At 40.4% G+C, this 17954-nt stretch overlaps 1 protein-coding gene across 6 annotated transcripts in view; it reads left to right on the top strand.

Annotated features, from left to right (window-relative positions):
- LOC309503302 (uncharacterized protein) overlaps positions 1–17646 on the top strand; it is a 60220-nt gene extending 42574 nt beyond the window's left edge. For 5 of the 6 annotated variants that reach the window (XM_082176046.1, XM_082176044.1, XM_082176041.1 and 2 more), the window contains 7 exons: positions 680–853; positions 956–1129; positions 1230–1403; positions 2730–2903; positions 6484–6530; positions 6873–7443; positions 7971–8301. In XM_082176046.1, the coding sequence (XP_082032172.1) occupies positions 680–853; positions 956–1129; positions 1230–1403; positions 2730–2903; positions 6484–6530; positions 6873–7443; positions 7971–8169 (1513 nt within the window). In that variant the 3' untranslated portion in view covers positions 8170–8301. Of the gene's footprint in view, positions 1–679; positions 854–955; positions 1130–1229; positions 1404–2729; positions 2904–6483; positions 6531–6872; positions 7444–7970; positions 8302–16989 lie in introns of those variants that run through there. The other variant, XM_082176045.1, reaches the window with a different exon arrangement.
- Positions 17647–17954: the final 308 nt, after the last annotated feature.

The following is a 17954-nucleotide window of genomic DNA, read 5'->3' as shown; positions in this document are numbered from 1 at the left end:
TTCCAACTGTGAACCAATTTGGTAGAATATATATATATATATATATATATATATATATATATATATATATATATATAGCTCTTGCATTCTTTCTTGTGGCTATAGGTGACACACCTGAATGAATGGCTCATTAAGTATGCGGGCCCCATTGTCTCCTCAGGTGTGAACCACTACATATGCATGATGCTGTTGAATTGTTGACGCCCCTTGCGCATATTGCCTTTACAAACAAAAAGTGTTTTACAAGATTTAAATCAATGTATTGTGGTATGTGAATGATAAGGGCAGGATGATTTTCACATCATTTTGAAGAAAAAACTCTAGGCAACGACATCCATTAGTCAAAAGTCTTATTGTCACATATTTAGTATGTGTTTTGTGGCCTTATTTCAGAAACTTTAGTTTTTAGTTTTTTCAATAACCGTGCATAAACATTATTCTCTCAAAAATACAAACATGTATATACATGTTGCTCACATATTATGGTAGCCCTGTTTGTGCTAAATAGAGTGTAATTATACCTTTGCCATTAATATGTTTATAAGCAACTGAAAAAAGCACAAACGTCAGGGCATGTCAGAACATCTCAAGGACCCCAAAAACCCCTCAGACCCCAGAGGGTTAAGAGATAATTTAAGAGATAATTTACAGTGTGCGTGTGTGTTCTGTTCTCTTTCAGTTTTTCTGGCTGTAATCTCACTGATCAGCATTGTGAAATTGTGGCATCGACTCTTCAATCCTCAGACTGTGTCCTGAGAGAGCTGGACCTGAGTAACAATGACCTGCAGGATTCAGGAGTGAATATGCTCACTGATGAACTGAAGAGTCAAAACTGTCAACTGCAGATACTGAGGTATTTAAGAACATATAAGAGATAATTTACACTCAGAGAGCCATAATGTTGGTGTGTGTTTGTAGAGGATTTGACTGATGTGTGTGTTCTGCTCTCTTTCAGTCTTTCTGGCTGTAATCTCACTGTTCATGGCTGTGAGAGTTTGTCATCAGCTCTTCAATCCTCAAACTGTGTCCTGAGAGAGCTGGACCTGAGTCACAATGACATGCAGGATTTAGGAGTGAAGCTGCTCTCAGATGGGCTGAAGAGTTCAAAATGTCAGCTGCAGATACTTAGGTATGTTAGAATATGTAAGAGATAATTTTCAGTCAGTCTGTCATAATATTAGTGTGTGTTTGCAACTGACTGTTGATGTGTGTGTTTTGCTCTCTTTCAGTCTTTCTGTCTGTAACCTCACTGGTCAGCATTGTGAGAGTTTGTCATCATTTTTACAATCCTCAAACTGTGTCCTGAAAGAGCTGGTCCTGAGTAACAATGACCTGCATGATTCAGGAGTGAAGTTGCTCTCTGATGGACTAATGAGTCCAAACTGTCAGTTGCAGATATTGAGGTTCGATTTTCACATTATTTTTTTTCTTAATTTTTGTTGGATATGCACCTAGTAATAGCACATTTGTCTAGGTTAACGCTAGAGCAAGCAGCCATGTATTGTTGCTACTACTTACATGTTTCAAATGATAAGCCATATTTGAAGTCGATGGATGATAGGCAAAGGTTTGGATTTCCTGTCCGACATACTGTAATTACCACATGGACCCGCCATTAACGATTTGTGTGTCAGACTGCTTGACTTCAAAAACCTCTGCGCAAGAGTGAAACGTGACCACTAAATTAGGCTATTTTTACCCAACTCCAGAACCATGACAAAATCATTCACTAATTAGTTGTTTCTCTAAACTTTAACAATTAATTTTTTATGCCATAAACACACCATCAAATTAAGCAAAGTACACATAACTTTTTTGAGTAAAATCTTGATTATTTAAACGAGAAATATTTACAGAGGGCAAGAGCCATTATTTACATTTATTTGTTTATTCACATAGTTAAAGTGTGTGATATAATTATGTATATTGAATAAATTACATCAGTATGTTATGAGGCCATTTTTAAACTGCAAGGGTTAGTGTAGTTACTTAAGTCTACCATGAATTGACTAGAGAGATGCATGCAGCAGTCAGTGACGTGTCTCTCTCTGTCTGGCAGCTGTAGTTTACAGTTGTCCTTAAAGGTATAGCAGAGGATTTTCTTTTTTCCGGGTGGGTAGCCTATACTATTGGTCCACCTAAGTGTCAATCATTCTGGTGATATGTTTACGTAAGGCCGTCGTACGTGCTCGTCCTTTCTGCGCATGCGCACTTTCAGGTGTATATGTGTGGTGAGCTATGGTTTCAGCCATTCATTGAAGCTCGCCGTTCTCACCGGGTTTTTTCAAAATGTCTGAGGGTCGCAAGAGAAAAAGTGTCTACGAATTGTATGACAAGAAGAGAAAGGCCTCTGAAGAAAGAAACAAGACCAGTGTTTTTGGGAGAATATTTCACACGCTGGCGTGCGCTAAAAGCACAGGTTGGGCTTCCCACTGATGCCTCAGTCGCGAAGTTTCTACTCGACAGGTAAAGTTTGGCATGCTATTTGGAGAAATACATTTAAAATCACTGCTAGTAAAAGTTAATGTAAGCTATGATTAGCGATGCTAGCGTTTAATAGGCGTTCCCTCTCGGGAGCAGGTAGAGTGTTGCGCATGTGCATTTTTTCAAAAAGTGGAGAGGGCGGTTCTTTTCTAAAATTCGGGAAAATCCTCCGCTATACCTTTAAGTAACACATGGCTGGAGCTGAACAGGCACTAATATAGTTTCACATGCACTTCTCTCTGTAGGTTGTCAGGCTGTATGGTGACAGAAAAAGGCTGTGGTTATGTGTCTTCAGCTCTGAGTTCAAACTCCTCACACCTGACAGAGCTGGATCTGAGCTACAATCACCCAGGGGATTCAGGGGTCACGCTGCTCTCTGACAAACTGAAGGATCCAAACTGCCCACTGCAAATACTTAAGTATGTCAAACACTAATATGTAGGGCTGTACTGTCTCAGTCGATTAGTCGATTAATTGGTCGATATGTTCTGGTTCGACCAAAATTCTGATTGGTCGATTTTTTGCCGCGTTCATTTCATCAGTTTTGCCGCGTTTATTTCATCAGTTTTGCCGCGCTGAGGCGCGCTCATTTCATCAGGTGGAAAGCACTAACTGCTAATGGGGGTGTTTTCAGAGGACCCTTGTTTCACTGTAACAGTCTGTCTTCAGAACACCCCCCTTGTTTTCACCTTTTTTGGATTAGCCCAACCCAAGAGAGAGCGATAACTATAGAAGGTTTGATGCTGAATATTATTTATTTAATTGTGAGAGCGTTTAATAGTCAGTCCTCTTCTAACATGTCAACAACAAAGAAATCGACAGTGTGGCAGCATTTTGTTAAAATTGATACCAGGAAAAAGGTTGAATGCAAAGTTTGCAAGCAACAGTTTTCCACAGCTCGACGACAAACATGACATATCATCTAAAAGTGGTAAGCTCACTTGTCTGCGTTAGCTTGCCCTGTCTGTTTTGAGTAGGCTATATGAACATATCAGAATTTGCATATTTCAATGTTTTAGTGTGATAACCTAACTTTTTTATTTTTTATTTGGAGCCTAATGCGCAATTGCGCTGTGGTTGGTTGTGTTAGTTTTGAGCCTAGGATGCTTTATTTTTCAGTTTCACTTTATTTCGTTTCTGCTCTTGATCTGGTTTGTTTAATAAATATTCTTTTTTTATTAAAGTGGACGTGCCTTTTGTGTTTATTAAGAGTAAAAGCTTTAAGTTAATAGTCTATTCGTGTCTCAGCTGCGAAGCTGAGCTCATGTTCAGCCTCGCTCGGTGCGAGGATCATGCACGGTGAAATGATAGTGTCTGACAGTTATAACTTATTATTATAACATATGACAAAAATAATTGTTTAAATTATGTTGCATATTCCTCAACAGTTCTTGTGATGATATCACTAGTTGACAACATAGTACTATTTTCGGAAATCATAAGCTATGATATTGTGCAGGTGCACGTGATGCAACGCTGTCAGAGCCGACAAACTCGAGTGTCAGACTCATTTCAGTGCAAAATAATTAGGTCAAAAACGATTTAATATACTGCAAATAGCCTACTAGTTTTTTATGTTTATTTATAATTAATTTAGGCGGACAACAAGGCTACCAAGTACTGTGCACAGTGCGCATCTAATTAATTTAACGTTTTTTTTTTTAGTCGATTTTAGTCGATTTTTAGTCGAAAATTTCAGGACTTCAGTCGACCAAGATTTTCTTTGGTTGAGTACAGCCCTACTAATATGGTTGTTTAGCAGAGTCAATATCTGTGCAGGGCTTAAATTACGTTTTTGAAAATGGGGGGAATTCAAAATTCCTTGTCTTACAAAAAAGACAAGTAAACAAGAACAAATAAACAAATTGCAAGCAGAATCATACATAAAAATAACAGAATAAGGAGACAAATAAAGAGTGCTTTATGTTTTCCAGATATGTCTGACAGTAGGATTCAGGCACATTAATACTACATATTTTGAATAATCAAATGTTGCATTGAACATTGAAAAAAAAGAACCCAAACTCATGCATTTTACCCATTGCAAGTTAGGGCACACACATTAGGAGTAGTGAGTAGTGAACACGCAAACACACACACACACACACTGCAAACTATGGACACACACAGAGAGCTGTGGGTATGGAGTGAAAACAGTCTCAAAACCTTCCACAAATGCACGCGAGAGATCCACACACACAAAGCAATACACAGATGCACACGAGAGATCCACACACACAAATCAATCCACAAATGCACGCAAGAGATCTACACACGCAAATCAATCCACAAATGCACGCAAGAGATCCACACAAACACAGCAATCCACAAATGGATGCGAGAGATCCACACACATAAAGCAATCCACAAATGCACGCGAGAGATCTACACACACACAGCGATCCACGAATGCACGCGAGAGATCCACGCACACACAGCGATCCACGAATGCACACGAGAGATCCACACACACACACACAGCGATCCACACACACGGCAATCATGCATTATTGTCCTTACTCACATTGCTTTGCTCACAATCCACAAATGCCTGTGCTGACAAGGCAACCGTAGAGGAATGCAAGTAATCGCAGCAACCGCGATATTCGCGTGTTTTCTTTTTTCATAAGGCTATAGCCTACCCTTCTTGTTTTGAACTTCGTGCATGTGTATGAATGTTAAATAAGTTAATAATGATTACAAGACTGTTTTTTATCATGGTGATTTGTACTTTGTGGATTTGCACTTAAGCCTAAACAAAATCAGCGAGTCACGCATTGAATCAATGCCATTGGTCTCTATTAAGTGAGCATCAGCATCAGCTTCAGTGTTAACCATGCGACGCATTGATGGGCAGCTGAGCCTTGAAAAGTGGAGCTCAAAGTTAAAAATAATTAACACCTTGTTTCATTACATCTATCTTTTAATGAATCAGAGTTTTTGAACATATTCGTTGAATGAACGGTTTTAATAACTCGCTCAAAGACAGTCCGTTGCCGTAACAATGTAACTGCGCACTGAGTGACAGCCTTTCAATGTGCTGTTTAGTTTCGGTTACATTGGTTACTGAAAATGTCCTCATTTTTGTGCATGCTGACCACATCGTAACACTTAGAACGAGGGAAAGCTCATCCTGTGCGCTCACAACAGAGGACAAACACGTGGAGACCAACCGAAACCAAACTAGACAGATGTGCCGGGATCTAAACACCACGCCCCGCACATGTAACAAGGCATACAGACAAGAGAGCACACGGCTCAAGGACACTCAAAGCCGCGCGCCCACATAAAGACATGACAAAACAGGAGTGTCAGAGCTCTGTCACAGAACCAAAGAATACACTAGACAGAAGTGACTGAACCCTGACACTTAAAGGATAACTCTCACCAAAATGCAACCTAGGGTCTTTTTGTTAATCTACCCGAGGCAAACTTTCTTTTAAAAGCATAATTAGAATGGAAACGCCACTTTTAAGTTTGACTGTATTTTCATTTTCGGTCAAATTGCCTTTTGAATGGGAGTGCTAGGGGCACGACTATGATAGCATCAAAAATCGCTATTTTTAAAACACTAAGAAGGCTCGACACAACATGAAACTGTGCTCAAAGTATCACCAGGGGCTCTACACGTGAACTCCAGCATCGAGAACATTGTTTGTGTACACAGAACTCTAGCTGCTGCATTTTTTACCTGCTGGAGTTTGTTTACTAAGCGTGGGGGGAACCAACCAGTACAGCATTACAATAATCTAGCCTTGAGGTCATGAAATGTTCCGCATTTGTCATTGATAGCATAAGTCGTATTTTAGATATATTTGTCTTGATGTTGCAGCTATCAAGTGTTCTGTGTGTATTCTAGGTTATTGCGTGCAGATGATTTTGGACAAATAATTGGAACCTCTGTTTTTTTATTTTTTTATTTAGTAGATCATGATATAAAATCTTTAGATCACCCACAACTAGCATTATCTACATTAAGGTGTGTTTTGGTGTTTATAGTGTGGATCATGGAGGAGACATCATGATGACAGCCGGACTACGAAAGTGTACGTCTACACACACACACACACACACACACACACACACACACACACACACACACACTCATATTTTGGTTTTTCATGTTCTATGGGGACATTCCATTGACTTAATGATTTTATACTGTACAAAATGTATATTCTATCCCCTAAACCTGCTCATCTGAAAAAAAATATGCTTTTTTACATTTTCAAAAAACATCATTCTGTTGGATTTATAAGCTTGTTATTGCCATCTTTGTGGTGACATCTGTTACCTATAATGTAGGGATTACCAGTACCACCCACATACACACTCATCTAGTGACTTTTGTTTTGTTGCTCTAGATGTTTATCTCTTCTTGTGTTCAGATGCCTGTGATCTCACACTGAATCCAAACACAGCACACAATCTTCTAATTCTGTCTGAGGAGAACAGGAAGGTGACGCGTGTGTTAGAGCATCAGCCGTATCCTGATCATCCAGAGAGATTTGATGAGTATCATCAGGTTTTGTGTGGAGAGAGTCTGACTGGACGCTGTTACTGGGAGGCTGAATGGAGCGGAGTTGTTGAAATATCAGTGACATATAAAGGAATCAGCAGGAAAGGATGGAGTGATTGTAGTTTTGGATCGAATGACAAATCCTGGAGTCTGGGGTGCAGTAATGACAGTTTCTCTATCCGTCATAATAAGAGATACACTGGTAAACCTGACATTCATTCATCCACTAAGAGAGCAGGAGTGTATGTGGACGTGTCGGCCGGCACTTTGTCCTTCTACAGTGTCTCTGACACACACACACTCACACACTTATACACATTCAACACCACATTCACTGAACCCCCCTATGCTGGATTTGGGGTTTATTCTGATTCCTCAGTGTCTCTGTGTGACATTAAACAGCGTCCTGTGAGAAACAACAGTGAGACACACACAACCGGGTGAGTGAAATATACTGTGTCTTAGTGAATAATTTTTCCAGACTGTGACTAATAGTTCAATCCTCTGTTCTTCGTACATCACTAAACACTACAAGATACAATACAAGAGAGATGCACGATGTTGGATTTTTGCTGATACGCGATGTGCCGATATTTTTCAACATATTTTGGCCGATAGCAGATTCTGATACTAATAAACATATATTTTTTTCTCCTTTGTTTAGAAACAAAACCAAGTCTCTACTGTGCAGGGACTATAAACAAATTATTTTTCATTTTAGTTTTGAGCAAAGACTAATTTCCGAGGTCTCTGACTTAGATTGATGTACCAGTATTTCTCAAAAGCTCCTGATCACACAATCTCATCTAAACTGTAGACAGTTGTGTTGTAAGCAGTAAAGCAGTCCAGTTCTTTATAGTCAAACTCATTTATTATATTTGGATAATGAACATTTCTGTCTAGAGGTCGACCGATTGATCGGCAGGCCGATTAATCAAGACGATTCTTGGCATTTTTTATTAATCAGCATCGTGTCACGGATGCATCAGCGTCAGCACCAGACCTCTACTCTCCGCCCACTCGTTCAGCATCCCCAGAGTTCTGATCACCTGCACCTGTCATCATCACCTGTCGCCAATTTCCTGTCCCTTCACTCACTGTTTAAATACACCACCAGTTCCCTCACTCAGTTGTCAGGTCTCGTTGATTCTACATCGACATTCTGACTCACTCTACCTGAGACGAAGACTTAACCACTTACCTGCTTCGTATACTCACCTGCATCTTCGGATTACTCAGCCTGTCCTCCGAATCTTCAGTCTTCATCTGGTTGCCTTCTCCAGCCCGTCTGCCTTCTACTGTCCATCATTCATCTACCATCCTGAAACAGATAAGAGACTTCGTCAGATCTAATTCATCCCTTGACTCATCTACATATTTCTCTCTTCGTTTACTTACCTGCCGTGACTGTTCCTCAGTGCTTAATAAACACCATTGCAAACTTTACCTGTTTGTGTTGTTCTGATTCCTGACAGAAGACCTGACCAACATGCACGAACCAACAGTTCACGGCGAAGAGGAAGCTTCGGCCCCGATCCCGATCGCCGATGCCTCTCACGCCACTCCACCACCCACCATCAATCTTTCTTCATCTGCCTCTGTCAGTCCCATGGCCCGGCCAGCGCCCTTCTCTGGCGAGGAGGGGGAGTGCAGCGGATTTCTCCTGCAATTCGAGCTATACATGGAGATGAATGCTTCGCAGTTTGCCTCCGAGAGAGCGAAGGTCGCTTTCTTCATCTCCCTTCTCACAGGACGAGCCCTGCTCTGGGCGCGGGCGCTTTGGGATGCAAAAGGTACTGTAACTCAAACTCTCGCCAATTTCATGGGTCACTTCCGTGAAGTGTTTTCTTCAGTCTCAAATTCACTGTCTATCCATGACCAACTATTTCGTTCACGACAAGGCAAAACATCGGTTTCCTCGTATGCATTACAATTTCGCACCCTGGCAGCTTCCAGCGGATGGAATGAGCCGGCTCTAATTACTGCTTACCGTCAAGGTTTAGAGCCCGAGATTCGTTTGCAGCTTACCATTCACGATGACATCATTGGCTTAGAAAATCTCATCCAACGTTCCATCCGTGTGGACCAACGCCGCACCGCTTGTCAGCTCGATCATCCTGCATTGCCTCCTCCTCGTCCTTCAATCACTGTCAGCCCTTCAGCACCAGAACCCATGGATATCAACTCAACGCATATATCTTCCATTGAACGCCAACGTCGCATTCACAACAACTTGTGTCTCTACTGTGGATCCGCTGGTCACCTGCTCATCTCCTGTCCAGTCCGTCCTCCACGACCGGCGGTGAGTACAGTACGTCTTCATTACCCTATTTCCCAAATGAAATACACTACTGTTCAGATCACTTACCTCCAACGATCTCTTTCAGCGCAAGCGTTAATTGACTCTGGGTCCGCTGGTAATTTTATCGCTCTCGCCACACTTCAAAAACTACAAACCCGCCGTAGACCCATTCCACAGACTCTTCAGGTTCAATCCATTCTCGGTAAGCCGCTCGGTCGTGGGAAGATCTGTCACAGCAGTCCCACCATAACCATGAGGATCGGTTGTCTTCATCAAGAGAAGTTGTCGTTTCTGGTGCTGGAGGGTTCTACGGCAGATATCATCCTGGGACGCCCGTGGCTAGAACTGCACTCCCCGAACATCTGCTGGTCCACGGGGGAGGTTTGTCAATGGGGAAATTATTGTTTTTCACACTGTCTGTCTCAGGTCAAGAAAATTCCTCACTCTTCTTCATTCCCAGTCCGGGAAGTTCCTGTGTACTCAACCTCCGTCGAAAGTCCAGCCACTGACAAACACCATGAAATCCCTACCATCTACCGGGCGTTCCAGGATGTCTTCAATAAACAGCTGGCCACCAAACTTCCACCACATCGGCCATGGGACTGCGCGATCGACCTGCTGCCTGGGGCGGTCCTACCGCGTGGTAAGATATATCCACTGTCCATCCCGGAACAGAAGGCCATGGAGGAGTATATTGAGGAGGCTCTCCGTCAAGACTACATCCGTCCATCTACGTCCCCTGCCGCTTCCAGTTTCTTTTTCGTAGGCAAAAAGGACGGAGGCTTGCGCCCCTGTATCGACTATCGGATCCTCAATAACTCAACAGTGAAATATCGGTATCCCCTTCCTCTGGTTCCAGCCGCCCTGGAGCAACTCCGTGGTGCTCAGATCTTCACAAAATTGGATCTCCGCAGTGCTTACAATTTGGTAAGGATCAGAAAAGGAGACGAGTGGAAGACTGGCTTCATCACCCCGGCAGGCCACTACGAATATAGGGTCATGCCCTTCGGGTTGTCCAACGCTCCTGCAGTATTTCAGGGGTTCATGAACGAGATCTTCAGAGACTTCCTGCACCAATTTGTCATCATCTATATAGACAATATTCTCATATACTCTACCAACCTGTCTGAGCACCACCATCATGTCCAGTCTGTCCTTCAACGTCTGAGTGATCACCAGCTGTATCTAAAACTGGAGAAATGTGAGTTTCATCAGAAGACTATCCACTTCCTGGGGTATGTGATCACTCCTCACGGTATCACTATGGACCAGAGGAAGGTGGATGCCGTCACCAACTGGCCACTACCCTCCAACATAAAAGAACTTCAACGCTTCTTTGGCTTCGCGAATTTCTACTGAAGTTTCATTCAAGGTTACAGTCAGATCAGCGCCCCCATCACCTCTCTTCTGAAAAAAGGGGCCAAGTCTCTGTCCTGGACCACCGAAGCCATCCACGCGTTTGAGAAACTGAAACTCTCTTTTGGCTCCGCTCCTACCCTCGTCCATCCCAACCCTGATCTTCCATTTCTCGTCGAAGTGGACGCATCCTGTACTGGGGTAGGAGCGGTCCTATCACAGCGGCAGGGGAAGCCTCCTCGACTCCATCCATGTGCCTTCTTCTCCAAGAAGATGTCCCCGGCGGAGCAGAATTATGACATCGGCAACTGGGAACTTCTAGCGATCAAACTCGCTCTTGAGGAATGGAGACACTGGCTGGAGGGAGCTAAACACCCTTTTGATGTCATTACCGATCACCGCAATCTGGAATACCTCCGTGACGCCAAAAGACTCAACACTCGTCAAGCCCGCTGGTCACTCTTCTTCACAAGATTCAATTTCAAAGTCACTTATCGTCCTGGGGACAAGAATGTCAAAGCCGACTCCCTGTCTCGTCTGTTCCAACCTGATACCATCACCTCCACTCCGGAATCCATAGTCCCTCCAGCCGTGATTGTCAGTCCTATCCAGTGGAGTATCGACGATCACATTACCGATGCCACCCGGACAGAACCTGCTCCGCTGGGAGGTCCTGAGGGACGGACTTACGTGCCCACTCGTCTGCGTCTGTCCCTCATGGACTCCATCCATACATCTCCGGGCTCTGGACACCCAGGCAGCCAGACGAGAACATCTATCGTGTCCAGGACATTCTCGACTCCCGGCGACGGGGCAGCCAACTAGAATATCTTGTGGACTGGGAAGGTTTTGGCCCCGAGGAGAGATGCTGGGTTCACCGTGATGACATACTTGACCCTACACTCTTACAGGACTTTCACTCAGCTCATCCCAGTCGTCCGGCGCCTAGAGGTCGTGGTCGTCCCCGTCGTCGGTCATTTCCGCACTCAGGAGCTGGCCATGGAGGAGGGGGTACTGTCACGGATGCATCAGCGTCAGCACCAGACCTCTACTCTCCGCCCCCTCGTTCAGCATCCCCGGAGTTCTGATCACCTGCACCTGTCATCATCACCTGTCGCCAATTTCCTGTCCCTTCACTCACTGTTTAAATACACCACCAGTTCCCTCACTCAGTTGTCAGGTCTCGTTGATTCTACATCGACATTCTGACTCACTCTACCTGAGACGAAGACTTAACCACTTACCTGCTTCGTATACTCACCTGCATCTTCGGATTACTCAGCCTGTCCTCCGAATCTTCAGTCTTCATCTGCTTGCCTTCTCCAGCCCGTCTGCCTTCTACTGTCAATCATTCATCTACCATCCTGAAACAGATAAGAGACTTCGTCAGATCTAATTCATCCATTGACTCATCTACATATTTCTCTCTTCGTTTACTTACCTGCCGTGACTGTTCCTCAGTGCTTAATAAACACCATTGCAAACTTTACCTGTTTGTGTTGTTCTGATTCCTGACACATCGGCCGATTTTGCTGCAAATTAAGCCAATTAATAGGCAGGTGCATCTGCAAGCAGCTAAGCATTGTTTTGGAACATGTGACACTGCCTCTTGCGGTAAGCAGATTGCCATTCCACCGGCATAACCCTGTGATGTCCCCCTCTGCTTGCTAACTTTTTAAAGAAAATGGTAAGATTTAAGACTTAATTTAGCCTTATATATTTCAGTGGTTAAATATGATGCTACATTTAGAGAGAGAATGCGAGTAACTTTTTGGAACTGTATTGTTAGCGAGCCTTCAACCAGCTACAGGTAGGCACGGGTACAAAAACGAGCCTAGCGCCTAAATTATTATAGTAGCCTGCGTTGTATAGATAAGCTAAGATAATCCGACGTTATCAATTCTATTTCTGTACCGGAGAATTTCTCTCTCTCTGAGGCTGCGTGTGAGACGGAGCAACTCACACTATGCAGCCGAGTGTTGTTCACACACTTCGAAAAACAGACCACTTCCAAAGCGTAATTTTGTTGTAGCCTACTAGAATTGATGCCAACCATGCTTATGATAAGTGCAACACGTCATTTGCATGTGAAAGTAGAAACACGTGCAATTGACTGTTCGCAAAGACCCGCCTCTTTTAGTTACTGTTGCTAAGCCATAGTGCTCTCACGCCACACATCATGTTCTCACACAGTGAAAAATACATTGTGGAGCAAAGAGGACACTGACAATATGCTGACAGACAAGACAGAGCAGGTTTCTTTTGATATGAAACAAAGTCTCAACTTTCAAGTTTTGTAATTTTTTAAAGAAATTTAAACAATAAATACCGTTTTCTGGGAATCGGGCAAACATATCGGGCAAAACAATCGGCATCATTTATCGGCCATCGGTTGCCCTGATTTCTAAGTATCGGCATCTGCCAGAGAAAAACCCATATCGTTCTACCTCTATATCTGTGCAACCCCAGACTGCTTGCTGGCCTTTGGCCACCTCTGTGAAAATATCCTGCTTCACCACAGTTAAAAACACTGAATAGAATGTGAATACTCTATAATTATAAAGGCATTATTCAACTTCAGCTTATTGATGGAGAATATAGAGATCATGTTGGCTAGTTAAACATAGAGCCTACATAAAAAAAAAAACAGCTTGCCAATGATGTGTGAATTAAATTCTAATTAAACTATATTTGTTAAAAAACTATTGTACTATATTTGTAAACTATATAGTTTTTATTTAAAAATACATGATTGTTTATAAATGTTTGTTATTAGTGACGGACATCACAGGTGTCAGTTGTAGCATTATATAATAGCTTTATACTTTCTCTCTGCAAAACTGCCTGTCACAAAAAATATATATATTCTATTATGTTTTTAATGTGATTTTTGTCCTGTGGAATGTCAAAACATGGAGTTCTGGCGCAAAACAAAAACAACAACAGATATTCTACACTCTAAAAAAATGTGGAGTATTTTTTACAAAAAAATACAATTTCAGTTCTTTCTACTTCAAAATTTCCCATTTAATTCAATGTTACTGTTTTTTTTTTATTATTTATGAAATTTACCAGCAATTGAATGAAAATTGTTTTAAAGTAATTCCTACAACTATTTTTTTAATGTACAAAATCTTTTGTACTCCACAAAGACACCAGTTGTTAGAAGGTGTGCAAATTGTGACAGATTTAGTCTTTTAGGTTTTTTAAAGTAGATAAAGTAGATAAGGAAATTGGGCCGTTATATTAAAGCCGATATATAAAGTATTAATTCCTTTAGCTTAGACACTTCAGATGCGCACTGTTTGCCATGATGGTTTTAAATTGCATGAAATATGATTGGAATAGCTTCTAAAAGGAAGATACGGTTAACGTGGAGCAAAAATCTGTCATATAGGCTACATAAAATTATAATGAGAACATAACTGTAAAGAATGTAGAGAATTCTTTGTGTGCCCGTGTTTCAGCGCATTGTGGCAGAAAGAGCGCGTCCACAGTGTTACACCATGACTAGCACAGTGAAGTTCGCTTGTGCATTCACAGTTGTAATATTATGTTTATTTTGTGTATATCGTATTAATATCTTATAGGATGCATTTGGTTGAGTTAATTAACGATGCAGTAAAGCACTTAATTGTATCGGTAATGATCTTTAGCTCAAACAGCAATGCACATTAATAACTATGATTGGGACAGCCATATACATTACATTATAGTTCTATACACTATTGTAATAAAAAAATTTAAATTCTTTGGGTTTAGTTGCAGTGTTTCAGCAACCGTTGAGTTAATTAACTTTCTTGCAATAAAGCGCTTCAGTTTACAGGTGTTCATTCGCTTCAATTTTAAATTCAGCTTCAGCGTGTGCAGCCCATACAATGATGTTATTTGAAACAGCTATATTAAAGATGTTCACTACTACTGTAATATTAAAAATGTTTAATATTTTTTTCAAAAATATTGGTGTTTTATTATTAATAACATTGCACTTTTATTGTTCTCATATTATTTTATCAACAACATTGTTTGATTAAAATCATTTCCTTTATTGTCTGTCTGGAGGCCATTTCATTTTATTTATCCATGGCACATGTATTTTGTTTCTTTATATGTAGCCTAAGTAATGTAGGAAAATTACTTGTTTGCATTATTTAGGTATTTTATTCTATTTTTATTTTTAACAGAGAGCAATAACCTTTGTTAATATTAGTTAATAGAATACTTGTGTTCATGTTAGTTCACAGTGCATAAACTAATGCTAACAGATAGTGGTGTCAACAATAATCGATTCGGCGATGCATCGCAATGCGGGGCATGCACGATTCAGCATCCATGCGGCAAAGTGCCATAATCGATTATGTCACTGTTTTAGGGGTGTAACGGTACGCGTATTCGTATTAAACCGTTCGGTACAAGGCACGCATTTTCAAACCGAACGGTTATTTCAAATGTAAGCGCGTCGCGAGCGCGCTCATACTGTAGACGATGGCGCGACCAAAACATCGAAATGCAAACGCAATGTAAGCTGAACGAAACTGAGCTACTCGTGACGGACTGTTTATCAGTTTGGATCAAAGCAGCGCGAGCCGATCTTATACTACACAGCGCTAAGAGATCCAGTAAAGAAAGCATTTGAACTCGCCACTAAAGTAATAATATCGCTGCAAGTTCTAGTGAGAAACATTCACATTTCTCCGTTATTAACGGATCAAACAGTACTGACGTGGAAACCAGGAAGAAACATTGTGACATGATGAATGAACTATCCGGTGTCCACAGATCTGCAATATTCACCATGGATTTACTGTAGTAACACTAACTGCAACTTTGGAAGTTTGGCAGGAATAGTAGGCTATAATGCTTTCAAGTAACGTTATGTCAGATTTATTTAGACATTATGAATAACATTGCTGCCCTCAAATGTTAATCTGAATTAAAATAAACATTTGTTTATAAGCACAAAATATTACATTAAATTTTTTCCAAGGAGCTGTTTTGTTTGATATGCTCCTAAGAAGAGTCAATTATAGCTCCATCATTGCTCAAAGTAAAAAATATCATACTTTATGATGTTAGTTTTAATAAATAAAATATTTTTTTTCAAAATCAAGGAAATTTCTCTGGCATTTCTTTCTTTTTGCTGTATCGAAAACGTACCGAATCGTGACACAAGTGTATCGTATTGAACCGAACCATGAATTTTGTGAACCGTTACACCCCTACACTGTTTATTTTCTGGCCTCGAGTTGGACAATAAAGTTGAAATTTAATTTCAAATGGTTCTCAAGCAGAGAGAAGAGAAACATTTCTCATTCAAAGCACTGAAAGCAGTGATTTGTGTTTTCTTTTTCAGGTTTGAAAATGCCATATCCAATACCCTGTACCATTCAATTTTATTTTATTTAATGACATTTATGTCAAAGATACAGGAGAGTGATAATACACACATAGCAGCCAATAAAATCTGTTGTTCAATATCTGACTGCTTGTATTGCCTCATGACTGATGAAACATTTGCCTTGTTGTGTGCAGTAGAATTTTGATGCATCGCAATGCATCGTAGAATCGAATTGTATCGAATCGTTACCTGGTGAATCGTAATCGAATCGAATTGTGAGGGCAGTGCCAATGCACACCCCTACTAACAGATACAACTTTGGATCTTAAAAATGTCTTAGAAAATGTTGATATTAACATTAAATAAGATTAATAAATCCTGCTTAAGCAGGAACTAATGCTAACAAAATTAAACCTTATTGTAAAGTGTTAGCATTTTAGTTATTAATAAATAAATTTGGCCATAGGTGTGTACAAATAATTTTAAAAGATAAGGAATCTTACACTGGTTTACTGTATTGTATATGTTTGATTTATGTTAAAGTGTTTGGGACATGGCTTTTAATGGTGAGCCTTCTGTTTTTGAAATCAGGCTCTAGATTTATTGGCCAATATATTGATTATCGGCTTTCTAATACAAAGAATTATCGGTTATCGGTATTTGACAACATTTTCATATCAGTGCATCCCGAGTATTCATCTTTGTTAACGTTAAAAATTCAACTGGTCATTGTTTAGTTCAGGTCCATTAAATAATATTGACAGATACAACTTTTGATTTGAATAATGTTTTAATAAACGTTGAAATTAACATTAATTGAGATTAATAAACACTTTGGTATTTTTCATTGTTAGTTCATACTAACTAATATAGTTAAAGTTACCAGCCAAACGGCGAGTTTAATTATAGTTTATTCAACAATTAATTTTGTACACTGTTTGTGCATAAAAACCATCTCACTCTTTCATTCTGCCTTCTTCTGTGCCACAGGTTCTTCAACCCAAGGCTCTCCAACCGGGGGTCCGTAACGGTACTGCAGGGGCTCCGCCAATTAATGTTTGATAACAAATAATTTTTGTTAAAAAATTAAAACATGGATAAAAAACATCACAAAATCAAATTTAAAAATAATCACCCTCAAAAGTTGATATATATATTGTAATAATATCATGTTGGCGAAACAGATTTGGCAAACACTCTAGTGCGTCTCATGTTTCCATTTACAATGTGTTTTTGCAGCGGTGAGAAATGTAGCCAATCGCAGTCATGTTTGTTGATCTCTTGAACGCAATGGCCAATCAGAGGTGTTTAATTTAGTCAGAATCCACTCACCGCCTCAAACGGCAAAGCTTTTTTTCAGTGCTGAGTTCTGCTTCAATGCCAAAGTAAATGTATGGCAAGATTTATATTTGTCTAACTGTCTATTTCATACTTGTTGGTGAATTTCTGATGTACATTTTATAGATTAGCCATAAATTATGAAATGTCGAATCTTACTAAAAAAAGATAGTTGTAGCAAATAGAATTTTTCATGCTCTGTTTTCATGTGATTATATTCCTCTGCAAACACACAAAGTTTGTTGAACTGCAATGATGGAACATTTTAATATTTTCTTTATCTAATAAAAGCTCTTTTTTCTAACTTTATTTGTCGTGTCAGAATTTAACATTGATATATTTTTGATATTTCACTTCATGGAAATATTATGAATGGTAGGCATTCTGAATAATGTGATGTTAAGTAAGACTGTCATGGGATAATGCACAAAAAAACTAATATTTATTTATTTTAAACTCAAATTCCCCAGTGACAACATACTGTACCCCTAATTTTGGGTAAGTTGTGCCACCTCTATGTCACTAGCTCTGATCCACTACTCTGGTCTGAAAGGGAATGCTGGCGCGTTTGACTGCCGCTCCTTTCTCCTTGTGTTGTTGTTTTTCAGTGTTCAGTG

This window comes from Leuciscus leuciscus, assembly GCF_965113295.1.
Source record: "Leuciscus leuciscus genome assembly, chromosome: 7".
NCBI classification, from domain to species: Eukaryota; Metazoa; Chordata; class Actinopteri; order Cypriniformes; family Leuciscidae; genus Leuciscus; species Leuciscus leuciscus.
This window is presented reverse-complemented; position numbering and strand designations above follow the sequence as displayed.